Here is a 27,605-nt window from a genome sequence, read left to right on the forward strand (position 1 = left end):
AGTTTCAAAACTGGACACAGTTTACGGATGGATTTTTTAAACGCTTACTGCTGAAATATGATGCTGAAAGACGATAGCGGTTCAGGATCACTACCTGTAATTATGATTTATTATTTGTGGATGTGCTAACGTTACTAGCCGGGTTCAAGTGCTCAGCTGTAGGCCACGGCTAAGTTGGTAACTAACGTTATTGTGTTCTAACGGCTCTGCTTATCAACTTTAGCCTCACAGCCACATAACACTGTGTAGAATATGACGGCTGAATATTTTAATATTAAATATTTTGATCTTGAATAGATTTGAAGTGAGGAGGTAGGTTTGTAATTACAAGCTGTAGTGTTACGGCCGCTATCCACTTTGATTTGGCTAACTTTCTAGCTATTTTCATGACTGTTACATCGCTGGTTTTTGGCTGGCTGTGAACTACTGGTCTCCTTTCATCAGTGGCGGGCCGTCAGGGCCTGCAAGGCCTTCTCTGCTGGCCTAAACAGAATCACAAAGCTATATCTATTTTATAATTTAATAATGTTTCTTAAATACACTTCATGTATTATAATTTATAAAAAGATTTTTCCCATTATCTTATTTTATCATTGCACAGCTACTGTCTTCCTCAGTTGCTCTGCTTCCAGTGCAGCTTGTTTTAAGTAGAGCTTTTATCCAATCAGATTTCACCTCCGTGTCTCTAGGTAAGAAAGAGGCAGAGGCCTGCAGAGTCTCAGGTGCATCCAGTGCAGATTAAAGTAAATGGGGACGATATTGTTGATTGTCATAGTGTTCAACCAATCAGATCTTTAGTTTGACATGTTGGGCGTATTCTTTGACTATCAGAGCCTGCGCGCCGGCCTATAATGACGTCAGCATTACATGCCGCTCAGTGTCCATGTGTAGCTTTGCCGCGAGGTGCAGAGTGTGCTGTGATTGGTCAGTGGGCGAGCACGTGACTATCGTGAAACGAAACTTAACAGCCAGCAGAGGCTGATGGGTAGTGAATCACATCACGTGATGCAGCTCAGCCAATCAAATATGGGCATTCTGACTGAGTGAGATGCACCATGACAGAGGAGACTGAGATGAGGAAAGACATTGCAGAGCAGTACGTTCAATGTTCAAGTTGTGAAAGTAAAATTCTATGATAATCTCTTTGGATCGGGGCTTGTTATTAAGGAATGATGGCGGATCCCACAGCCAGACAAGCTGAGAACATTATATTTTCCTGATTTTAGGCTTTTGCATTTTCGAAATGCTCTAGCATTATTCAAACGACTCGTACCGAACGGTTTAATACGAAGATGTATATAGTTACAGCCTTAAAAATGAATAATAGCTGTGGTGCCAAAATGTGGTTATAAGGTGGTATTTCAGCTGCAGGACAGCAGTGAAGGCCCAGGTATAAAATGCACGGGCCGCCATTGCCTTTCATTATACTAACGACAATAGGTCGACCGGACACATCCCAGCAAAAGATGAAGAACATCAATTTTACCCGTAGCTTTGTTATATGGAGGCCGATCTCTATAACCAACAGTGCAGCTGGTCTCGAGGTAGACAGCCGGGCTGTATTTATGTCATAAAATAATATTGTGCGAGCTTGTGTTTACATGCATATTTGTGGTCTGCTGATTTTTCAGGGGACAAGACTTTAGCTCGATAGATGTTGACTGATTGGTGTGTTGACTGTTTTTATGCGCTGCTATTTTACACACTTTTTGTAATGTTACTCAAGGGTCAATTCCACTCCACAAAGAGGACAACATCCTGGTCAACAAGAGAGTTGTCAATGTGGAGAAGCTGAGTCACCACGACCAGACATCATCACTGGAGGCCTTCCACAGCTTGATCCTGCGTTTAGCACCCAAGGACGTGGTTTTTACTTTCATGGAATGTTGTGCAGGTAATAAATGCACATCATAACACATCATTGCTCGTTGCTCAAACAGCATTTCACAGAGATGATGAGAAGAGGTGCAGCACAGCCAGGATGAGAAAAACAAGAAGGTTTTTGAGCATTAATGCATGTAAACATGTTGCAACAATAAATTGAGATAAAAATATCCACCCGAAAAAGAGCATAAAATTGTCTTTTAAAAATAATTTGAGGGGATTACTGAAAATACAATTATTTTAAAATTCTTTTTTAAATGCTTCACAAACAATTTGATTCTACTGACATGTTTTACATTTGTTTTAAAATATATTTGCTGTATATAACAATGTATATATTTATTAGTGGTAAGGGTGGTACCACCTCCGCCACATTTTCAGACATTAAAAACCCTGAATAGTCCTATATTTGTGAAGATTTTGTAATGGTAATATCAACAGTGCATTGTGTGAAGCTGAGCATCAAGCAACCTGACTGGTTGTTCCAATTTGTGTCGAGAGACGGGTTCGAAAGAGTAGAAAACAAGACTACAGCCATGCTAGCGGTACTTGGGCACAGCTGTGTTTTGAGCTAAATGCTGACATCAGAATGCTAACAAGCTAGACGCTGATGCCAAGCAGTTAAAGTGTTTTGCATGTTAATTTTATTACTTTGGTGTGTTAGCATGCTACAATTAGCACAAACAAATTTAACAAATAGCAGTAAACACAAAGTACAGCAGAGGCTGATGGGAAGCCATTACTTTGTTATATTTGGTCATGAACGAAATATTGAACAAAATTACATTTTGGTTTGAATGGTTAAGGGAACACTGAAGTCATCAGAATTCATCCTGAAGGGGACAAGATGTCTGAACCAAATATAATTACAATCCACTCAATAGCTGTAGAGTTTGGACCACAGTGGTGGACTGATAGATCAATAGAAGCATACCGCTAGAATGGACAAAAATTGTAAATAGTATACAATTAGATTGTTATACACCGTACAAGTATTAATGAAACATGTCAGGTCTCAGGATGACCCCTCTTTCACGTTTGTCAATCTGCAGCATTGTAAAGTGTAGGACAGCTCAGTTTTACATTCTGTCAGGCAGATCAGAACCAGTCACAACAAAGACAATACTTGATTTTGTCTCTGTGCAATTATTTATGTACATGAAAGCATCTGGTGATATACAGACTCAGTAGAGACATACCCAAACACAGTGTGTCCACATTTAACACCTAACATCAACCACCCCCAATATGAGGTGCTACTGTGGCTCAGAAGGTAGAGCGGATCATCCCTCAATCAGAATATCAGCGGTTCGATCTTCGGCTCCTCTAAAGTTACTATGAGGAACTTTTAACTGGTTTCTGAAACAGTCTCAGTTTAGTCCTGATCCTCTATATCAGAGGTCCCCAACCTTTTTTGCACCACGGACCGGTTTCATGTAAGACAATATTTTCACGGACCGGCTTTCAAGGTGTGGCGGAAAAACACGACGAAATAAAATGATACGATCGGCATGAAAACAAATATAAAATGCATAAATAAATACAACTCACAATAACGCTGAATCAGTGGGAGCCCTGAGCTTGTTTCTCTGCAACGAGACGGTCCCATCTGGGGGTAATGGGAGACAATGACACCCGAAGTGTGTTCCTTATGTCCAGTCTACTCCGTCATTTTGTTTTGATTGCCGTCACTGCAGAACATCCCGCTTCACAAAGAGGATGTTGGAAATGGAAGCAGGGTTTTCAGTGCTTTAGTGGCGATCTCAGGATATTCAGCCTTGATTTTAATCCCAAACACTAGCAGAGTTGATCCTCTGTCTGCCACATATACTGCAGAGCGGGCTTGGCGCGTCAGAAATACTCCTGATATTTAATTAGACTCCTGATGTTGTCTGTTAAATGAAGCTTTAATTTTCTTGGAAGTTGTAGGCTCTTCTTCTGTCTCCTTAGTGGGCCTTTCCCCCTTTGCAAAGAAGCTCTCCAAAAGTTATTTACTAATTTTCGCTAGTTTGCGGGCTTAAATTTTGAGGTAACATGACTGAGACAAGCGTCTTGACATGTCAAGATGCACAGGCGGATGCAATTGCGAGAGAATCCGGTCATTTTTCAAAATAAAACTTATTTCAGACTCTGATAATCAATAAAACGGAAATAATATAATATTTATTCTTTCTGTGCGGCCCGGTACCAAATGATCCACGGCCCGGTACCGGTCCGCGGCCTGGTGGTTGGGGACCATTGCTCTATATGACCTACATCAGTAAAGAAGACCATCAGAGAGAAGATTGTCCATTTCTATATAGTTATTCTTAATGCTTGTCATTGGTGCCACCGGGTCAGATTCTGGTAAAATCAGATGAAATCATGCAGGTTCACCAGAAACTCCTTCAGCTCAGAATCCAGCAGAAACCAGTCCACCGCCAACTGACCCTGATTTGGCTTCACTGCGGCCTTCAACCTACAGCGGGAGCTCCAGGGGGAGGAGGAGAGCACAGTGCAGGAGCAGTGAGGCAAAGCTCTGCTCCTGACAGGAGGAGGTGCAGAGGCTGAGTCCCCACTGGGAACCAACACCGACAACACGCTGCTGAAGACCCAGGTGATATTGCTGGGCCCGGTGGAGGGAAGGGAGGCACGGGAAAATACATACTCGTGTCTGCTCCACCTCTGATTGGATATTAGTTGTTGAAAGTGCACTGCTTTGACATGTTTCTCATTGACTGAGTCCCATCAGCCAGGTTCTTTAACAATGCCAGAGCAGCTGTCATTACACATGGCTAAGGCTATTTATAGTGTCCGTCTCCCTGACTCAGCAAATTTCCGCAAACATCTTCTTGGTAAAATCTAATTCATCATTATTATTTAACATCAGAAACATGATTCATTCACAGTAATCCTGTTGAAACCCATTTCACACTGTATATCACCTGCAGCCATTTCTAGAAAGCTTTTTTTTTTTGTAAATAAATACCCCTTTATGTGTTGGAATAGACATAAGCATAGTTTTTGTGCGTACAAATGGTTTATACATCTAACCCAAAGTATTTCAGTAACCTGGAATTTGGAGTTAAATTCACATTGTTCACATCAGTCAGAGAACTGATCAAAGCGAAAAGATAGACGGTCAAAAATATATTTAACCTATCCCATTCCATTCCATGAGAATGGTCGCTGCACTTGTTAATGTAGGAAATCTTCTCACTTGTTAATGTAGGAAATCTTCTCAAACCTTTTTAGGAACTCAGAAGCTTTTACATGCTTGGTGACCTAAGTATTCTAAGTATTCTACTGCCAAGTAGAGTTGTGTGAATAATTTGATTTTTCAGTAGATAAAACTTAAAACTAAAATAGTAAAAATTGACAACCAAAGCCAAAACCAATATGTCGTTTGACAAGAGAGTTAACAATAATGTTCTTAAGGTCTAAAGAGAGTTAACAGTTAAGTTCTTAAGGTCTAAAGAGAGTTAACAGTTAAGTTCTTAAGGTCTAAAGAGAGTTAACAGTTATGTTCTTAAGGTCTAAAGAGAGTTAACAGTTAAGTTCTTAGGGTCGAAAGAGAGTTAACAGTTATGTTCATAAGGTCTAAAGAGAGTTAACAGTTATGTTCATAAGGTCTAAAGAGAGTTAACAGTTAAGTTCTTAGGGTCGAAAGAGAGTTAACAGTTATGTTCATAAGGTCTAAAGAGAGTTAACAGTTATGTTCATAAGGTCTAAAGAGAGTTAACAGTTATGTTCATAAGGTCTAAAGAGAGTTAACAGTTATGTTCATTAGGTCTAAAGAGAGTTAACAGTTATGTTCTTAAGGTCTAAAGAGAGTTAACAGTTAAGTTCTTAGGGTCTAAAGAGAGTTAACAGTTATGTTCATAAGGTCTAAAGAGAGTTAACAGTTAAGTTCTTAGGGTCTAAAGAGAGTTAACAGTTATGTTCTTAGGGTCTAAAGAGAGTTAACAGTTATGTTCTTAAGGTCTAAAGAGAGTTAACAGTTATGTTCTTAAGGTCTAAAGAGAGTTAACAGTTATGTTCTTAAGGTCTAAAGAGAGTTAACAGTTATGTTCATAAGGTCTAAAGAGAGTTAACAGTTATGTTCTTAAGGTCTAAAGAGAGTTAACAGTTAAGTTCTTAGGGTCTAAAGAGAGTTAAGAGTTATGTTCTTAGGGTCTAAAGAGAGTTAACAGTTATGTTCTTAGGGTCTAAAGAGAGTTAAAGAGGGATCAAAAAGGGTAAAGGGTCAGGCTTACTGGGCGGCTGTGAAGCATCACCAGCTTGGTGACACGAATGTTGATCCTGACTCCCAGACTCTGGTGGTGGAACATGTTGTAGACCTGAAAGAGAAGGAGCAACACTAATGCAGATTTCACCAGCAGGGAATAACAGACATGAGCAGAGAGGTATCAAGTGACTGTTTATGATAAAGTTTCAAGATTAAATAATTGAAAAATAAGACACAGGTCACAGACACAATGCTATTTTTGATGATTGTAGAACACATAAGTCTTTATTTCAGACACTTGGTTAGGTGCCTCCCTCTGGCTCTGGGGCCTCAGTCCCAGAGGGACTGGTAATATGGTGTGGTAATGCAAACAAGACAGGAGCAGCTGCAGAGCAAGCCATGGAAAGAAGGAAGCCGCATGCACACACTGTCTTACACACACAGTACACACTGCATGCAGTGACACATAACCAGTCAATAAGACATAACCTTGGATGGGCATCTTCAAAAAGGACTTCAAAAGAAGAGTGAGCAGAAACTGTTAGTACATGTTACAGTCATATACATATACATACACATATATATATATATACACATATACATTAGGGGTGCAACGCATCACAAACCTCACGGTTCGGTTCACGGTTCTTGAGTCACGGTTCGGATCATTTTTCGGATCAACAAAGAAAAGGGGAGGAGACAAATATAACTTTGCTTTCCATTTAATAATTAAAGAACTTCAAGAACACTTAAAGAAAATAACTTTGGGCTATAGTCTTACATAAAAACAAAAATATTGAAGATGTCCAATTTGAAACAAATTTAAATAAATAAATAAAAATAAAACATTCAAGAATATTCAATTCTCTTAAGTTTAAGTGCAACATGAGGTATGTTGATAGCCTCGTCTTTTGATCAATATTGAAAGAAAGAAACAGCCAGTGAGCTAGCTTACACTGTTTCAACTGAACTGAACTGCTCGGCAACAACTTGGGTCTATGTTTACTTCCTGTCAGGTTATGTCACCAATACTGTGACATTATTTTCAAAAAGATGAGAATATCTACATTGGCTGGGGAGAGGGTAGACCTTTCTGTGGTGACTGGGATATTACTATTGGGCGTGTCTAGCTTCCACTCTGATACTTCTGTCAGTACCTGCCCCAGGTGTGTGTCTGTGTGACTCTCACAGAGGGGGCGTGTCTACAGCACCTGACTATGAATCTCCGCTCTGTCGTGGTGAAAGAGTTAACAGTCTTTTCCTTTTCAGAAAGGCCTGGAACAAGCTTCACACTTAAGTGGGTGCGTGAGTGGATTTCGTAGCGTGGCTCAAGCATTTTAACCAGATTTTGAAATCCTTTGTTTTCCACAACGGAGTGTCCCCCGTCGCTGACAGACGGGATGGTGGCTCTTCATATATGTGTGAACATGCCGATGTATTGCCGTTATCGTATGTCTTTCTCTTTAAACAACGCCTACATACCGTAACGGTTTCATCCACCACCCTTATCCGTCATTATAAGTTACAGGGAAGACAAAATGCTCCCAAACTTGCGACTTAAATGACGCCGGGAGCTTCTGAAGTTACTCCGCTCGCCATGACTTTCGCCATTAAATGCTTTTAATCTGCTCGTTCACGTGAACACACTAGGCCTACTACTTTATATCTGTTCACTGACACTCTGCATTGATATTCGGGGACTTGTTACTTGAAAAGGAACAGCAGCAGTAAAACTTTATTATACACTATGATGATTAAACTGTAAAAAAAAAAAGAAAGAAAATACTCAATTGATCCGCGGTTCACGAGTGATCCGAACCGTGAGGGGTGATCCGAACGGATCATGGATCGATCCGTGACACCACTAATATACATACACATACAGTTGTGTGAAAAAGTGTTTGCCCCCTTCCTGATTTCTTATTTTTTTGCATGTTTGTCACACTTAAATGTTTCAGATCATCAAACTAATTTAAATATTAGACAAAGATAACGCAAGTAAACACAAAATGCAGTTTTTAAATGAAGGTTTTTATTATTAAGGGGAAAAAAAATCCAAACCTACATGGCCCTGTGTGAAAAAGTGATTGCCCCCCCCTGTTAAAACATAAATTAACTGTGGTTTATCACATCTTTGGAAAGCTGAGTTCAATTTCTCTAGCCACACCCAGGCCTGATTACTGCCACACCTGTTCTCAATCAAGAAATCACTTAAATAGGACCTGCCTGACAAAGTGAGGTAGACCAAAAGATCCTCAAAAGCTAGACATCATGCTGCGATCCAAAGAAATTCAGGAACAAATGAGAAACAAAGTAATTGAGATCTATCAGTCTGGAAAAGGTTACAAAGCCATTTCTAAAGCTTTGGGACTCCAGCGAACCACAGTGAGAGCCATTATCCACAAATGGCAAAAACATGGAACAGTGGTGAACCTTCCCAGGAGTGGCCGGCCGACCAAAATGACCCCAAGAGCGCAGCGACGACTCATCCAAGAGGTCACAAAAGACCCCAGAACAACATCCAAAGAACTGCAGGCCTCACTTGCCTCAATTAAGGTCAGTGTTCATGACCCCACCATGAGAAAGAGACTGGGCAAAAATGGCCTGCATGGCAGAGTTCCAAGACGAAAACCACTGCTGAGCAAAAAGAACATAAAGGCTCGTCTCAGTTTTGCCAGAAAACATCTTGATGATCCCCAAGACTTTTGGGAAAATACTCTGTGGACTGACGAGACAAAAGTTGAACTTTTTGGAAGGTGTATGTCCCATTACATCTGGCGTAAAAGTAACACGGCATTTCAGAAAAGGAACATCATACCAACAGTAAAATATGGTGGTGGTAGTGTGATGGTCTGGGGCTGTTTTGCTGCTTCAGGACCTGGAAGACTTGCTGTGGTAAATGGAACTATGAATTCTGCTGTCTACCAAACAATCCTGAAGGAGAATGTCCGGCCATCTGTTCGTGACCTCAAGCTGAAGCGCACTTGGGTTCTGCAGCAGGACAATGATCCAAAACACACCAGCAAGTCCACCTCTGAATGGCTTATGAAAAACAAAATGAAGACTTTGGAGTGGCCTAGTCAAAGTCCCGACCTGAATCCGATTGAGATGCTGTGGCATGACCTTAAAAAGGCGGTTCATGCTCGAAAACCCTCCAATGTGGCTGAATTACAACAATTCTGCAAAGATGAGTGGGCCAAAATTCCTCTACAGCGCTGTAAAAGACTCATTGCCAGTTATCGCAAACGCTTGATTGCAGTTGTTGCTGCTAAGGGTGGCCCAACCAGTTATTAGGTTTAGGGGGCAATCACTTTTTCACACAGGGCCATGTAGGTTTGGATTTTTTTCCCCCCTTAATAATAAAAACCTTCATTTAAAAACTGCATTTTGTGTTTACTTGTGTTATCTTTGTCTAATATTTAAATTTGTTTGATGATCTGAAACATTTAAGTGTGACAAACATGCAAAAAAATAAGAAATCAGGAAGGGGGCAAACACTTTTTCACACAACTACATACATACATACATACATACAGACATATATATATATACTGTAGGGCTGGGCGGTATGACCAAAAATGCATATCACGGTATTTTGTAAGATTCTGGCGGTTTCACGGTATATAAAGCATTAATTAATTAACGCCGAAAAGAACCGGCCGGCCAACCAGCCAGCGAGTGGTGAACAGCTGTTTGTGTGGCGTGTCTTCCGTTCCGTTACTTCCTGTTTCCTTCACCTACATTCCCCTGGGTCCTAAGCCCCTCCAAGTACAGCTTCTTATCACCCTTTATGTACCAACGTACATTTATAACAAATACCACACATATCAGCGTTGCATATGTGTCTAACCAAAATACCTTTTGTTGTTCAGTCTTTGTTCATCCTGCATCGCTCTTTTCTGTTCTTTAAAGAAACGTTACTGGAGCGACAGAGCCTCTCCCAGCTGTTAGCAGACTGTTGTTAGCGAGCTGTACCCAGCATGCAGTTCGGCGGTGAAATTTTATAAATGTACAATTATTAGTGTTACAAATTGTTTCTGTGTCACAAACTGTTGTGTCGTGGTGTTTTGCCCTGTTAAAGAGCGTTAGTTGTGGGTTGTTAATTGTTGTTATAAAGTTATAACCATGACTAGGGTTCCCTCTCAATACAGTTAAGACAACTAACTCCAAACATAGCGCTTTTAGCGGCGAACAATATATTTTGCTGCCTGTTAAAGAGCGACAGAATGACGGTATATGAAAAATTCATGTCATATGGGAAATTAAAACCGGTATACCGGTTGAACCGGTTTACCGCCCAGCACTAATATACTGTATACGTACATAAATACATACCAGTGGTGGGCCATCAGGGCCAGCAAAGCCTTCTCTGCTGGCCTAAACAGAATCCCAAAATTATAGCTATTTTATAATTTAATAATTTTTACCAAATAAACTACATGTATTCAAATTATTTTTCCCATTAGCTTATTTTCTCATTGCACAGCTACTGTCTTCCTCTGTTGCTCTGCTTCCAGCCTGCAGTGCTTCCAGTGCAGCTTGTTTTAAGTAGAGCTTTTGTCCAATCAGATTTCACCTCTATGTCTCTAGGTAAAAAGAGAGGCCCGGGGCCCTCTAGATAGACTTTGCAGATTAAAGTATGGGGACGATATTGTTGATTGTCATAGTCTTCAACCAATCAGATCTTTAGTTTGACATGTTGGGCGTATTCGTTGACGTGCCAGAATTACCGAGGTAGCCTACAAGTACGTCAGCATTAACGTGCGGCTGGCTCAGCAATAACGTGTGCCGTGATTGGTCAGTGGGCTAGCGTGACTGTTTTGACGCTGAAGCAGCTAGCAGAAGTTAGTATTAGTAGTAAGAGGTCAAGTTGAAAGATATGTAAGAAGTTATGACATTGACATGTTTTTTGTGTTTTGCTTGGTGTAGATTTCTTTTTGTTTTTTACCTAGCTTTGTTTTTTTAACACTCAATGGCTGAAGGAGGAGAAACTGATTTCTCAAAAAAATGGACATCGTATCAAAGGGTCGGCTAAACCCACAGCTAGCAGCCCTAGCCCCAGCCAGGAAAAGGATTTTTCTACGAACGGTATTTCTGGCTGACAGCGTCAGAGAAGCGTTGCACATTTTATGGCTAAGAATGCGTTATTTGCGACTGAGCTCTTGGTGTTTGGAGCTAACCAAGGCAGCAACACGACACCATAGCACAACAGGGCACTTACAAGCTACGGTGCTTTTCAAAACTTTTGCTGAGACCCGAGTGGATCTACAACTCAGCGAACATGTTCGCAGGAGGACCTCTGGCTGGAACTGAACCGCACTGATGTTCTGTACAACCGCGTCATTAAACTCTTTGTTAACAAAGAAAGGAGGATGGACTTTGTCTTTAAGTGAACAGCAGCTTTGGTAAGTGAAGTGCTTTTGTTTTTTTACATCTGCAGCAGCGTTACTACTGTGTCATTTGTCTATGATGTCGTTTTTATGATATGATTAATATTGTTCCCTCTGATGTGAATAATATTTGAATGGCTCGTGCTCTTCAGTGTGCGGTGGAATCAGCGTCGGAAATGCACGAGGGCAAAGGGCAAAACTGCCCCTAAGAAATATAATTTTGCCCCTGATATCACTAGGAGAGGGGCAAAAAATGCCCCCATAATCCATCCATCCATTTTCCTCCGCTTATCCGGGGTCGGGTCGCGGTGGCAACAGGCCAAGCAGGCTGACCCAGACTTCCCTCTCACCGGCAACATGTTCCAGCTCATTCTGGGGGATCCCGAGGCGTTCCCAGGCCAGCTGGGAGATGTAATCCCTCCAGCGTGTTCTGGGTCTTCCCCGGGGTCTCTTCCCAGTTGGACGTGCCTGGAAAACCTCCAGTGGGAGGCGTCCAGGATGCATCCTAATTAGATGCCCGAACCACCTCAGCTGACTCCTTTCGACGCGAAGGAGCAGCGGCTCGACTCCAAGCTCCCTCCTGATGACCGAGCTCCTTACCCTATCTCTAAGGCTGAGCCCGGCCACCCTACGGAGGAAGCTCATTTCGGCCGCTTGTAGCCGCGACCTTGACCCCATAATTTCCTCTAATAATAATGATAATTTAATGAACTTCATAGATGAACTACATCGTAGCCTATATGACCCGGTCCAGTTGCCATAGAATGGTTTTGATTTTCACCTTGACTGATGTTGCTTGTGCGTGAAGAACCGAACTTTCTAAATAAATAAATGGAGCGCTACTTAATCAGACCTGTGACTGTGAGACTGCGGTCAACTCAGCAGACACTTACATTTTAGTGCACCTATATGCTGAAATTCACGGTAAACGCATTCAAACGGCACAGATCGGGAGCGAGCGAAGGACTTTGAAAGTTAGCGGAAAGATTAACGTGAGACAACATCCAGTTTCTTCAGACGAACATCCGGTTTTCAGAATAAGTATACATATTGCATAATGGAAATTTGATTGAATGAATTATATTCACATTAAAACCCATAGGACCCTAGCCCTATTTTTAGGCCTCTGCTCGAAAATTGCATACCCATACTCAAGAGAGTCCCGAGCTCTAACTACAAGGTCTATTTTAATAATTTTGATGCTAGAATACTGGTAACACTTGTGAGATGTGTTGAATTGTGTAAATATTGTGTATATGTTACTGGTTAATAACTGATGCACTTATGGCACAGCTCAAATTTTTAAAAAATGTCTGGGTTCGCCTGAAAAAAAAGCAGGACAATGATTCCTGAAAAAGCACTTGTATTGAACTTTTTGTTTTTAAATAATGCAGCTGCAAGCCTAAAAATACACCACAGACATAGAACAACACGTTTTACATGTCCCCACAACATATTTTACTTCGATTGAGTGAAGCAGGCCAGCATAAATGGTCATAAAAATCAAAATTTTGATTTTCGGAACCAGCTGTTGCATTGCTGTATACTAATTTTATATACTATATAACTAAATATTAACTATATATTCACTTTTCTTATCACTAAGAGTGTTCAATAATCCTAATAAATCAGTTTGACACCATTTTGAATAATTTTGAGCAGTTATGATGTGTCATATCTGTCATTCATAACAATAAATGGCTCATAATGTGTGTCTATGTGACCCTGGTAAGGCCTGTGTTTGGCCGATTTACTCGTGTGAGAGCTTTTTAGATGCGGGATAGTCCAACAGGAGCCATGCGGGGGTGTTTGATCGTATCCGGGTCTGTTTACTGACTACAAATCGCAAAATGCAGGGCGAACCCCCCTCTCTACATGGATTGCTCCGCCAGCGCATTGATCTCACTCACAGACATGCAGCACAAGATGGAGGTGCTCCAGTTCTGACGCGAGGTTTTGGAAGTTTCCCAAATCATGGCACTACAGCTTTAGCTTCTTTAGTAGAAATAAATTGGAAGGCTAACTAATTAGCTTGCTGGAGTTTTGCAGTAGCTCGCGCGGTTGACCGCGGATACATGGTGACCCGTGTGTTAGAAAATCAAGTGTCAAATGCCATGCGGAAATCAATTTTTTTTTTTAATGGCATCGATCTACTCGCACTACCTCCGCGATCGACGTATTGGGCACCCCTGGTATATACAAATACATATGTATAAATACATACATATATATATAAATATATATACACATTTGTATATATTTGTATTTGTATACAGGTTTAGATGTACATGTGTCAATTCATAAAGTACATCAGGAATGTTTATTAATAAGGACAGGCAACATCATTCTTAAGCGTAGGCAAGAACAAAGAAGATATAAGAAAAGGATAATTGTAAAAGTAAGTTAGCATATTGTCAACAAAACCGCGAAAGGTGATAATCTGTTGTTTGAATGCTTTACAGAGAACCGATTGTATACAAAAAAAAAACTTTATAAACCCTTTTGAGGTGAGCCAGAAGACTGAGCCTGGATTCATTTCCAGTATTCTTACCATGTTCATGACTGTCAGCAAGAACCTCTGTGCCGCCTCAGCACCGTGGTACTGCACCATGTCCGAGTCTGCCACTACCACTGTCTCCACAGTGTATGTTTCCTGCAGGTGAATAATGTTTCTCTTCCCGCGACCCTCTTCCCCCACTTTTGACATCTTCTCCTTCTTCGTCCCTACCAGAAACAGACAGAGAAACAGACAGGAAGACCAAGGTTATAAACACTACAGCAAAGGTTAAAGTAAGACGGTAATTCACTGTGCAGTGACGGAGTAGTTTTTTTCAGATTTTTGATGGATCAGTGTACTGAGCTGAGCAGAATTACAGAGCAGCATTCTGCTGGTGAAATTTTGCATACATTTTTGGTCTGAATTTGTTGTATTTTCGTATTTATAACTGGAGCACTAATGGCATATGACAGAACACATTCATTAAAATCGGAAAAGGAAGCATGGGGATTAAGTGCAGCAGACTGCATCCGACTGTATCCGCTGCCTGACTGTATCCGCTGCCTGGCGCTACAGAATGTAGCGCCAGGCAGCGGATACAGGAAACATCAGACTATTTGCAAAGCATCATTTCCAGCATCAGGCGGTCCACGCGGGATTAAAAACGTCTCGCTCGCGGACGCGCAGGCCGGAGTCCCGCCGGCACTCCCGACGCGCTGCAGATTGCGAGGGCCCGTTCATCACTGCTCGCAGCTTTAGGCCCGAGCTACCGACGTCGGGCCGCGAAGGCCCTATTGATATTGTACCCGTTTGGGTAAGCGTACGCATGGTTGGAGGACTTGCCATGCATGAAAACTCACCAAATTTTGGGGACTTGTCAGGCCTGGTGAATATAGCCATCTGAAAAAGAATGCATCTTTCTGTGTTAAGAAATGGCTCTCTAGCGCCCCCTATAAGTCGGACCGGCGACGCCCCTCGGCCAGTATGTCCGATTGACTTGAAATTTGACACACATGTCCACTTGAGCTAGAGCTACAAAAAAGCCAATCAGACCCCTAAGCTCCGCCTTCTTAGATTTTCCGACATATTGAATTTAGTGTAAAACACATTTCTGCAAACTCCTCCTACATGCTTAGTCCCATTACTACCAAATTTGCTGTGGATCATTACTGGATCTACGTCATCAAAATTTATCAAAAGCTTTTTGATATCTCTTTTCGTTTACAAGATATGTACCAATAAACTTCTTAGGGGCGTGGCTTAATATCAATAAATATAACTTCTCAACCGTTTGTCCTAAAATTACCAGATTTTCAGCATATGTGCACATTGCATCCTCTAACATAGCCTGATATTTATTTTGCATTCAACAACTAGGGGGCGCTACAGTAAACCCTCGAACTTGTGCTTTTTGTCACTTTTTGCAGATTTCAGCCTTCGCACTTTAACGAACTCCTCCTAGAGATTTTAAGCGATCAACTTCTACTTTGGTCAGGATGCTCTTAAGACCTTTGTGATTAAAAGTTATCAAAATCGAGAGTTTTCATCAAAGAACCTTGACGTGACTTGGCGGCCATTTTGCCTCATTGTTTATTAAAAAACAAGTTGTTATAACTCCAAGGTACATTATCCAATTCGCACAAAACTTCTTATGCATGATACTACTTCAAGCCTAGACATACTTCAATTGAAAATATTTCAATAACTCATAGCGCCGCCTACTGGTTAAAGGAAATGTCATATTTTATACTTTTATTTATTCCTCCTAGCCAGGTGACCTGATGAGTCTCAAATTTGGTAAGGATAGCCGTATCCGGCCCGCGGGCCTTGTGTCTAATATTTTAGACACAAGTGCTTTTTTTCAGGCGAAACTGCAACTTTTTCAATTTGAGCTGTGCCATATGTGAAAATATGTTATTAACCAGTAACATATACACAATATTTACACATATCAGCACATCTTCCAAGTGTTACCTGTATTATACAATCAAAAAATTATTAAAATAGACCTTGTAGTTGCAGAAATACACTCTCTTTAGTATGGGTATGCAATTTTCGACCAGAGGCCTAAAAATAGGGCCAGTGTTAAAAACTACAAATTGCCGTTTGTTCTTCACCTATTAGATGACTTCCTGGTGTTGGATTATCTGCAGTCTTAACCAGACAACGATCTTATGCAAGCGTCACTGCCTATCAAAAAGTTGGTCAGTATTCGAGAAGTCCTGAAAAGCGCGTTGGATGCGGTGTCTATTACCAAACGTGAACTGTGTCATTATTAGGCCTCCTTAACTTTGCTTTGAGAATTATCTTCCAAGGCAGATAATTCTGATCTAGAATACTGGACCTCTCAAAAATGGTGGATAAACTACACAATCTCATCCTTTTAGATGAGGGAGGTAGATCTGATCTGAGATTTTGATCATTGCTCTGTGATAATTGGGCAATGCAGAAATATCAATCGTCCTCAATTTATTTTTACGGAGGCAGCTCCTTTTATTGGTTTTGGGAGAATCTACAATAACCTTCAGATTTACAATCTATCGCACTTAAATATCCAATTTGTGTTGCATGTGTGGTGAGAAATGCTCAAGTTTTATTGTTAAACCAGCTGTTTGTTTTTTTATATCCTTTTAGTATTAGTTCCCTTTTCTTTCAGTGAAGTAGAATGGCATTGTTTGGAGGCTAGGCACTGTAAGAAAGATTGATTTTTGCGAATTCATCTGGACGGACTGCCCTGGTCAGTAGGTGTTTTAAAAAGACACTATATCGAAAACAATGTACAAAAAAGACCAAAAACAAAAAATTAAAGTAACTTAATTTTTTAAGTTTTTTTAAGTCTAAAGAGTGCGCTGGCTGCACACGTGTCCTACACTGAGTGCAGTCTGAGACACACACAGTCACCATATATGGTCAAATTTTTTAAAGTTAGGATTTTATTGTCATATACACAGATACGAAATTTGACTTCTGTATTTAACCCATCCCTAGCTTATTGGGAGCAGTGGGCTGCTGAGAAGTGCCCGGGGAGCAGTTAGGGGTTAGGTGTCTTGCTCAGGGACACTTCGGCATAGGACATGTAGCAGCCAAGGATCGAACCTTGCGGTTACCAGACAACCCTCTCTACCCATTGATACACGGCCGCCCGTTACATACATACAGTAATTTCTGATATTGAAACCCACAATAGACTATATATCATGATTTATTGGGAGAAACCAAGCAGTTATATGTAAAATCAGACAATCAACAGCCCAATATAGCCAGAATGGAATGATCCTTTGATTCATGACCACAGATTTCTACCACTGTGATGTTTCAGCTGTGATATTGGCAGTCAAAACAGGCTCCTTTGATTAAATAGTCGACTATCACCTCTAGTATCAGCCTTTCAGTCAGCGTGACCCTATTCCAATATCCTGTGCCATCCAGTCTAGCTGTCTGTGTCACTTACCTTGTACAGCAGAGCTGGTCTTGGCACAGCGTCTGTGTCGCAGCAGCCGGTGTTTTAGTCCCGAGAATGACTGGGAGGGGCCATTTTCACCCACTGGCTGAATGAATAGAATGTCCTCCCCGATCTGGATGAGCCCAGTCTGTGCACAAAACAGAGACATGTACACAATGAAAGTGTGTTTATTCCTATGAGAAGACTTTTTAACAGTAAAGAAAAGTACAATTTTAATAGCTAGGTGTACAGAGTGTTTAACTATAATGTAACTAGCAGTTAAAGTGATGGACATTATTTTGCAGTATCTTTTTTCCAATTCCATAATCTTATAGTGATGTAAGCAAGTGGAACTGACGGGGTGAAACTATTGGGTCCGCTGGACCGCTAATGGCAGTGGTGGGCCGTGCATTTTATACCTGGGCCTTCACTGCTGTCCTGCAGCTGAAATACCACCTTATAATCTCCTGATGGCGCCATAGTTATTATACGTTTTTGGGCTGTAACTATATACGTATTCGTATTAAACCGTTCAGTACGAGTCTTACTAACCGAACAATACGGTTGAATAATACTAGTGCATTAGGATAATACAGGAGCATAAATTGAGAGAAATAAAATGTTTTCAGCACTCAGGTGGGACACTGGTTCTCAACTGGTCTGACTGCGGGACCGAGGATCACCACTTAATGACAAGCCGTGACCTACTCTTCTCTTTTAGAGAATGTCTTATGATTTTACTTTCACAATTCACATAATGGACACACTGCTCTGCTAGGCCTTTCCTCGTCTCAGCCCCCTGTGTCACGGTGTGTGTACATCTCACTCGAGTCAGGAAACTTGTCAGAATGCCCATATTTGATTGGCTGAACTGCATCACGTGATTGGTCGGTGTTTTTCCTGCACCACTGAACAAGTGCCGTAAATGCTGGAATAAGTCCGCTGCATAAAAAACATCTTACACAATTAAAGCACAATATTTTTTTTTTTTGTCAGGCAAAAACCGGGTCCGCGACCCACCAGTTGAGAATCACTGGAGACAATAGTCTGTGTGACTTCTGAACCGGAACAAATTAAACCACAACAAAAAACAACTGGGGCTCCGCAAGTGTTCTGGGAGACTATGCTAACTAGCTTAACGGGAAAACAGCAGCAACACGCATTCTGCTACACACTCAAGGGCACGGGACATTCAGATATTAGATGTAAAAAAAAAAAACGCAGTTGACTTACCAAACTCCATGCTCCTTTCTTTGTTGACGAAGAGTTTAATCCCACGGTTAAATCCCAACTCACACATCCGTTTCTCCTCCTTCAGCCATTGAGTGATAAAAAAACAAAGCTAGGTAAAAAAAATAATAATCTACACCAAGCAAAATGCAAAAAATGTCATAATTTCTTCCATATCTTTCAATCTGAACTCTCACTACTCTGACGAAGCCTCTGCTGTTACATTTCAGTCACGTGCTCGCCCACTGACCAATTCCAGCACACGCTGCACCTCACTGCAGAGCTGCACATGGAAATTGAGCTGCACGTAATGCTGACGTAGTTGTAGGCCAGCTAGAAGGCTCTGACACGTCAAAGAATACGCCCAACATGTCAAACTAAAGATCTGATTGGTTGAAGACTATGACAATCAACAATATCGTCTCCATTCACTTAAACTGCAAAGGGATTCACTTGTGAGACTGCAGGCCTCGGGCCTCTCTTCTTACCTAGAGACACAGAGGTGAAATCTGATTGGATAAAAGCTCTACTTAAAACAAGCTGCACTGGAAGCAGAGCAACTGAGGAAGACAGTAGCTGTGCAATGAGAATTTATAAATTACAATACATGTAGTGTATTTAAGAAAAAATATTAAATTATAAAATAGCTATAACTTTGTGATTCTGTTTAGGCCAGCAGAGAAGGCTTTGCAGGCCCTGACGGCCCACCACTGGGTAATGGGGTGCACGGGCCCTGATTAAGTGAAAAGATGCACCTGCTGGCAAATCGCGTACTTTGTCTTTCTCTCCGCCGCCACGAGCAGAGACGTAGCGTTAGGCCGCATGATAAGTTGCGTCGGTAGCGCAGTGTCTGGGAGGCATCCTGTACGGAGGGGACAGCGTGTGTTTGGGGGATGGCTGGTTCAGGTATATTACATTACAGTCATTTAGCAGACGCTTTTATCCAAAGCGACTTACAATAAGTGTATTCAACATCGGTTTTCGAGAGAACTACTAGTCACCAGAAGTCATAAGTGCATCTCCTCTCTTCAAACAAGCATCTAAGAGCATAAACCAGAGCGTACCAGTGTACAGTGCAGAAACAAACGAATGCAATAAGTTTAAACTAATAAGAAAACAATAAGTGCAATAAGCTAGTATGAATACAATAGATGCTAAGCAATATATTTATAGTGCAATGGTTTTTCATTATGTCAGTGTTTCCCCTACCATTATATTAGGGGGGCGCCCCGCCCCCCCCCCCCCCCCCCCCCAACGGCACCCTCCGCCCCCCCTTGAAGGTTGAGTTAATTTTGTTTTCTATATAGCGCCAGATCACAACAGAAGTAATTTAAGGTTCCCTTTCCTATAGAACAGGTCTATACCTTGTTATTTTATTAAACAAACTAAATAGCCTTATGTTATTTATCTTATTTACACGACGGCATGTCATTTCTGTCTCTACATGCGTGTACAAATCTCCTCTGCTCTCTGTATTGCGCACACGGAATTCCGCCCCGATGCGCGCGGACACACACACACACACAGACACGTGCGCGCACACACAGGTGAGCACACTCCCACCAGCGGACAGAGAGCGTGCGTCGGAAAATATGTTGCGTCAACCAGCTGACAAGCAGACAACAATATCTGCGTTTTTTAAACGCTCCCATGTGGTGAAGATGCAACACTCGCTCTCTTGCAAGTAGCAGCGGGAGCTTACTTGCTCCCATGTCCTCTTGATGGCTGGGTTGCAACTACATGGGGGTTGAAAGCACTCATAATTATATGACAGTGTTATTAGTACACCATAGCATATCATTATTGTAGAAAAAGATTAAGGTGGACTCATGATAAGAATAGAGAGAATCACACACAATTTCTTTTCACTGCTTCAATTGATTGAATTTCTGATTGTGAATAATACATACATACTGATCCGCATACACAGATTCACACACACAGATTCAAACTCCTAGTTCTATATGGTAATCTACACATACATGTATATACACATATATAGTACATGATACATAAGCGCATACAGTACATATATCCTCATAAGTATCTATTAATTCGTACCAATTAGATACTCTTTGGGCTTGTTTTTATCTACTTATTCTGAAAGAGTTGAGAATTATTTTCGCAAGCAAGATCTCATTGGATGATGCATTCCATTTAGCCTACTGCCAGCAGGCACATTTAAAGAAATATCATCTGATTGATTGGGGTGATGAGGCACTTAAAATGAGCCTATACATTTTCCCAACACTTTTGTCTGCGATATTTTGCCATGCTTCTTGTCTAGCCCTCGCAGCAGTGGCGGTGTTAGATTTTGCCATGATTATGGTCTTGAATTCCTCATATGCGTTCATGATCATCTCCTGCTCGTCAGTGGAGAAAAAAAGAGGCTCTTTTTTTGAGTTTATTTGCCATTGTACTGTTAGAAAATCATGGTTTCGGTGATCGACGCTTCCCCCTTTTGAAGTAGGACGGGCACGCGCAATTATCCTGATTACTGAAGTCTGGTTCGAATTAACGAGATTGTTTGAGCGCGGATCAGCCTTTGAGAAACCGAGATAGCCTGATTTAAATCATCGGGTTAATTTAAGCTGGCTAATAGGACATTTGATCAACTTAGTTGAACCACGTACGAGGAACGGGGCCCAGGTCTAATGTTATAGTTTGCTCTTTGTTTGCAAAATATGCCACTCTTACTTGTCCATGTTTGTGATTGGTCAGATGCTGCAAACCCCGCCCCTTTATGTGAACGTCTCTCAGCTAGTTTGAGAAACTCATTGACCGAGTTGATAACCAGCTTTGTAGGACCACTTAGCGGGATCGAGCAAGTTATTGTTAGTTAAGACAGATAACCAAAATATACCATGTGTATGTTGAACTGGCTCCGTAGTACAGGACCCTGGTCAGCTCCAATGAAGGGACATCACATCTTAAAACATGGGACAATAAAAGAGACTGCTTTGGCTGGTAGCCAATCAAAGCTTCATACTGAGTTAAAAGGTAACTGGGGCACTCGCTGTGTGCTTCCATGAGACACCAGTGTGTGTGTGAAGTAAATATTGACAGTCTGATCCCACTCATAGTCAGACTTACGATGAAACACACAGTAAGCATGTGTCTGTGGCAGAGTGGCTACCAGCTTTACTTTTTCTGACTGCTTCAGAGCCGATAGTTTGGAAACTTGGAAGTGTTAAACTATATCTGATACACTTAATAACATTTCTAGGAACAGACACACATGACCCACAGAGCCCTCATCTTTCTGACGGAATTCAACAGCTTTAATACTTAATTCTACACAAATACATCATTGTAATGGATCCTATGCTTGCAACAATCATCCATATACAGTACTGGGTATATTCAATTAAATTATTTTCTCTGTCCTAACAGCACAGAATTATAATTCCATGGTTGGTTAGAAGTTTATAACTTTGCTAATAATTTGACCATTCACCTTTGGGTTGTCTTCTTAATAAATGAGTCTAACTGGTCTGATTATCTCGGTGACTATAGCCCAAACAATACACACACAACAACAAAAAAAACATGTGATGATAATCCCTTACATGGGATTTATCAAAGGGATTATTTAAATGTAAGAATACATTTATAAAACATATGTAATGGAGACGCTGATACTAAAAGGCCTGACAAGTCAATATTGCTGTTGCATCATCCGGGTTCTATTGGTGAGTAAAGTGTTATCACTGATGAGATGGGTCGACAAAACTACAAAAATAAGACCCAAGTTGTAATAAACCTTTATAAATGCTAATAAGATTGCTCAACTTTTGAGTATGCGGTTGATGGACACAGATGTCCCACAATTCCAGAGTTTGTCACAATCAGGCTTTGCCTTGGGTGTTTTGTGTGTGGTTTTCTGTAGCTCCTCACTTCCTTCACCTGTCCCTAATCAGTTCATTCAGTGCACCTGCCAGTCACACTCTCCCTCATCAGCACAACTCTCCTCACCTGTTCTAGTCACTATTTAAACCCCTGTCTTTCACTCACTCACTGCCAGATCATTGCTTTTGTTTCCTACCTACCTGCCTGTTTTGCTCTTCCTGTTCCCAGTTTCCCAGTCTGTCTGCCCTGTTTTTGCCCTGCCTTGTCCTGCCGGATTTCCCCCCTTGTCTCGTCCTTGGATTACCTGTTTTTGTTTCGTGAGTTATTAAAACCCTTTCGTTCACTACTTTGACTGTCTGCATTTGAGTCCTCATTATGTCCTGTGACAGAGTTACTCACAGCTGGAAAGACATGAAGAAAGTGTTGACAGTGGTGTGCTGACTTGTGGGACCAACTGCTTTTTTCATTGAGTTTTCAGTTTGGTTGATGATGTGTCATGTATAATATTTCATTAGCTGCTGACACCATGTTACAATCATCTCTGCCACAATAGTGCACTAAACATACTTTAAGTACAGAGTATGAACTTTCTTGAATTGTATGTGATTTCTCAGGCCCTCACCCTGACAAGTACATTACAACAGTTATTTTTTCATATCATCAGCAAAAGTTGTGGATAGTAGCTGGTAGTTTTTGGTAACGCCTTGGTCCAGGTTCCAAGCGAGCCGAGCTGATACTAGAACTGCAGACCACTGATTGGTCAGAGACTCTGTCACTATCGTGACACAAGACATCCTGCCATTTTAGCCAAGCTATCCCCAATAGCTACCACAATCTTTGTATTCACTCAACCAAGATTTGAAAGATGGCAGAATGAGAATCCTGCTACACTGAGGGGTTCTGTCTGCAGTGGAAAACACACAGAGAAAAGGATTTGGTACCAAATTGAGTCCAACCATGCAGTGGAAATGAGGCTTTTCCTTTCTATCATAAGGGTTTACAGTTATCTCTGCTTGTGATATGGTAAAAGGTTTGTTTCTATCTGCATACAACATTATACAGAGTAAATAACCCCATATTTTTTTATTTCCCATTAATCATAAACTCCAGCTGGACAATGATATTATTGTAAGACAGCCGAATGCTTACAACGTCATTGAGGATATATAGAGGAAATAAAGGAGCACGGTCTACTTTTAGAGTTGGCGTCAAGCCAGTTTCTGCTGAAGAGTCCAGGACTGAGCCTGAACACCTACCTGCGCACACACTTTGCATAAGAGATTATCCAAATACCAGAGATAATGTGGAACGTCATTGCTCACAGTGGGGAAACTCAGACTTTCTTTACCCCAACAAGAAGGTCAGAGGCCTGGCTCTGCTACGGACCGTGACAGTCTTCATGGATCTTTCCATTATATTTATATTTCTATTAGTAGCTTTAAGATTGTCATCTTATTCCACACATTAACAGTCTCACAATGGTAAATGGACTGTACTTGTATAGCTCTTTTCTCTTCCGACCACTCAAAATGCTTTAACACTACATGTTATCATTCACCCATTCATACACTGATGGCAGGCCTACCATGCAAGGTGCCACCTGCCCATCAGGAGTATCTAAGATCCATACAACATTCACACACCGTAGGCACAACTACAGGAGAAATTTGGGGTTAAGTCTCTTGCACATGGACACATCGACATGGACTAGCAGAGCCGGGGATCGAACCACCGATCCTCTGATTGAAGGACGACTCTGCTCTACCACTGAGACACAGTCACTGCATCAAGTCAAGTCACAATTTCAATAAAACCAGTCTGAATAAAACCGTCTCACTAACAGCTTACAACCACATATCCCAGTCTTCATCGGCATCTTCCAGCCACTGAGGAGACAGTGAAATGCGGTTGAGCACTTGATGAAAAAGTGGAAATTATATTTAAAGTGTTTTAGCATTGGCCTAAAGTTTCTCCCTTCTGTTTCCTCTGAAAATGTTTTATGCTGCTCCATCCCATCAACATGAAATACTGTCCATGTCTTCTGCATCAGCCACACAGAGTTATCTCTGGGACCTGAGATCTATGCAAGCATTAAAAAGACAGTATTGTGACTTTGAATTGACTGATAGCAGGTTAGTGAGTTTAAGATATTCACTACAATGACTGATGACAGGGGGAGAAAATCCTGCTCAGATTTCAGCAGAGTGTTGTTGTTAACATTGAGTCTTTTCCAGGACAACCTGCCTTCTCAGTTTAAATGAAAGAACCGTAAATTAACGCTATCAACAAGTCCAAAACAAGAAGATGGACTTACCAGGCCACCGCACGTGCTCACTGACGCCACAGAACCCGTGTGGTTGATGACGGAGCCGGAGTAGAAGCAGAGCTGCTTCTTTGATAGGCGGCTGACCACGGCGCTCTGGTCCCCGAGCCTCTCCTCCACCACGAAGTCCCCCGAGACAAACGTGCTGTCCCACGTCAGGTTTAAATGCAGGCTCCTTCCGAATGCAGGCAGTGAAAGAAGTATGTTGTCCGGGTCGGAGAGTCCTCTCCCCGCGGCGTTCAGTGAGCGCTGCCCGCGGCGGACAGAGCGGCCGGAGGACAGGTGCGCCTCCTGACCGGACAGCAGCCTAGGAACCACTTCATCCGTCTCCAGATCAGACTGGGCTATGGAGGGGGGGGGGGGGGACTTTCCATCAAACAGCGACCACGATGGGCAGAAATAGCCTCCTGTCCTGACCCTGTGAACTGACTGAACCGTGTGCTAACACAGCCACGTTACACATCAGTCTGCGGTAACCTAACTGCACTGAGTAGCATCAACTGTATGGAGAGTACTCGGTGTAACCTTACAAGCATACAGGAGGACACAAAACTGACCTTCAGTAGGCTAACACGTTCAGTTGTTAACTGAGGAAACAAACTGCTTTAGTTGGCCTGTACAGGCGTAGCCTACACTGCATACAGCTCACACGTACAGATATCGAAGTCACTACTTACCACTCAATCCGATGCAAAGAAGAGAGAGGAGCACATGAGTAACGTGGCTGATGTGCATGATAACGTAAAGCAAGGTAGAAACCCCTGTAAGAGTTGGCTGGTTTGAAGGACAGGGGACCGGGAGGACGGCGCACTTTTTCCTAATGTTGGACAACTTTCAGTATTTCAGACTGGACTGACTTTCTAGCGCAGGACACGCCTACACAGCCCGGGCCGGCCTCTACTTAGGTCACGTTAGGACCATCCAGAGCCCTTTAAAGAGAGAGTCACGTCATCTCCGTTCACTGAGTTGTAATTTACAAACAGAGATTTTGTTTGGAGAAGTGGCATCGGCGGATTGTACATTGTAGCAGTGGTGGGCCGTCAGGGCCAGCAAAGCCTTCTCTGCTGGCCTAAACAGAATCACAAAGTTATAGCTATTTTATAATTTTATAATTTTTCATAAATACACTACATGTATTATAATTTTTTGCCACATATTTTCTCATTGCACAGCTACTGTCTTCCTCAGTTGCTCTGCTTCCAGCCTGCAGTGCTGCTTCTAGTGCAGCTTGTTTTATGTAGATATTTTATCCAATCAGATTTCACCCCTATGTCTCAAGGTAAGAAGAGAGGCCAGAGGCCCTCTAAGCAGACTTTGCAGTTTAAGTAAATGGGGACAATATTGTTGATTGTCATAGTCTTCAACCAATCAGATCTTTAGTTTGACATGTTGGGCGTATTCTTTGACATGTCAGAGCCTTCTAGCTGGCCGTGCAGCTCAGTTTGCAGCTCAGTTTTCAGGTGCAGCTCTGCAGTGAGGTGCAGCGTGTGCTGTGATTGGTCAGTGGGCGAGCACGTGACTATTGTGAAACGAAACTTAAGCTGGCAAAATGTAGTAGGAGTAGTAAGAGTTCAAATTGAAAGATATGGAAGAAATTATGAATTTTTTTGCATTTTGCTTGGTTTTGCTTGTTTTTTTAACACTCAATGGCTGAGTCAGCCAGGAAAAGGATTTGTATGAATGGTGTTCCTGGCTGACAGCCTCGCACATTTTATGGCTGGGAATGTGTTTGATTTTAACTGAGTATCTTGGTGTTTGGAGCTATGCTATGCTAACCTGAGGACGCCATAGCACAGCAGGACACTACAGTGCTTTTGAAAACTTTTGGAGATACTCGAGTGGATCTACAGATCAACGAACACATTCGCAGGGAAACGGAGCTCCGGTGTTCGCCGAACGAACACCGAACGACGGCCGGCGTTCGTTGAATGCACAACGAACAGACGCCGCACCGAATGCGCACTGACCGGCTGGCCGGCCGGCCGTTCGGTGTATGTTCGGTGTACGAACACCGAACGAACGCGCTCCGAACGGACGCTGGCCGGTGTCCGTTCGCCGGCCGGTGTCCATTTGCCTGGAATAGACCTATGTAGTTGTTGAAGTGTGGTTAGGGGATGAAAGTTTGGTTGTGGTGAATTTTTACAATCCGCGTCAACGATTGGAATTAGAAGCATTAGAGCAATAAAGGGACTAGACAGAAGAAGGGTAATTTGGTGTGGTGATTTTAATGCGCATAGCACTCTCTGGGGAGGGGAAAAGACTGATAGGAATGGATTGATAGTAGAGGAGGTGATGGACTCCTTGGGACTTGTATGTTTAAATTATGGGAGTTTCACAAGAGTGAATTACAAGTCAGGTAATGAGTCAAGTTTAGACCTGACCATAGCATCACGGTCATTGGCAGGTATTTGTGTGTGGGAGGTATGGAAGCATTCTACTGTTGGAAGTGATCATTACCCCATTTTCTGTAGGAAGAGGAAGCAGGGTGGGTTCAGAAGATACAGCAGAAAGGTGGGTATTTGGAAAGGCTCAGTGGGATACATTTAGAGAAATTAGTGAATCAAGGTTTAAAGTTATAGATGGAGAACAGGATATAGAAATATTTAATGAAAATGTGAGAGATGCAATAATTGGAGCTGCCAATCAGACAATTTAAAGGAAAACCGGTACAAAGAGGCAGAAGTTAGTTCCATGGTGGAATGATGAGTGCAGTGAGGTAATAAAGAAACGGAATAAGGCTTTTAAGGTTTTAAAAAACACCCACAATTTCAAAAATGTAATAG

The 27,605-nt window shown here is 41.9% G+C and overlaps 1 protein-coding gene across 1 annotated transcript in view; it reads right to left on the reverse strand.

Moving 5' to 3' along the window:
• The window catches only part of adamts17 (ADAM metallopeptidase with thrombospondin type 1 motif, 17), a 153,089-nt gene extending 127,532 nt beyond the window's left edge, over positions 1 to 25,557 (reverse strand). The window contains exons 1-7 of the mRNA XM_076110240.1: positions 25,500 to 25,557; positions 24,814 to 25,166; positions 17,430 to 17,568; positions 15,937 to 15,952; positions 15,032 to 15,038; positions 14,033 to 14,197; positions 6,120 to 6,203 (exon numbers count right to left, since the gene is read on the reverse strand). Of these exons, the coding sequence (XP_075966355.1) occupies positions 6,120 to 6,203; positions 14,033 to 14,197; positions 15,032 to 15,038; positions 15,937 to 15,952; positions 17,430 to 17,568; positions 24,814 to 25,166; positions 25,500 to 25,557 (822 nt within the window). The remainder of the gene's footprint in view (positions 1 to 6,119; positions 6,204 to 14,032; positions 14,198 to 15,031; positions 15,039 to 15,936; positions 15,953 to 17,429; positions 17,569 to 24,813; positions 25,167 to 25,499) is intronic.
• Positions 25,558 to 27,605: the final 2,048 nt, after the last annotated feature.

Source organism: Anarhichas minor, unplaced genomic scaffold (assembly GCF_050575085.1).
Source record: "Anarhichas minor isolate MPS153535 unplaced genomic scaffold, ASM5057508v1 ptg000042l, whole genome shotgun sequence".
Classification (NCBI taxonomy): Eukaryota; Metazoa; Chordata; class Actinopteri; order Perciformes; family Anarhichadidae; genus Anarhichas; species Anarhichas minor.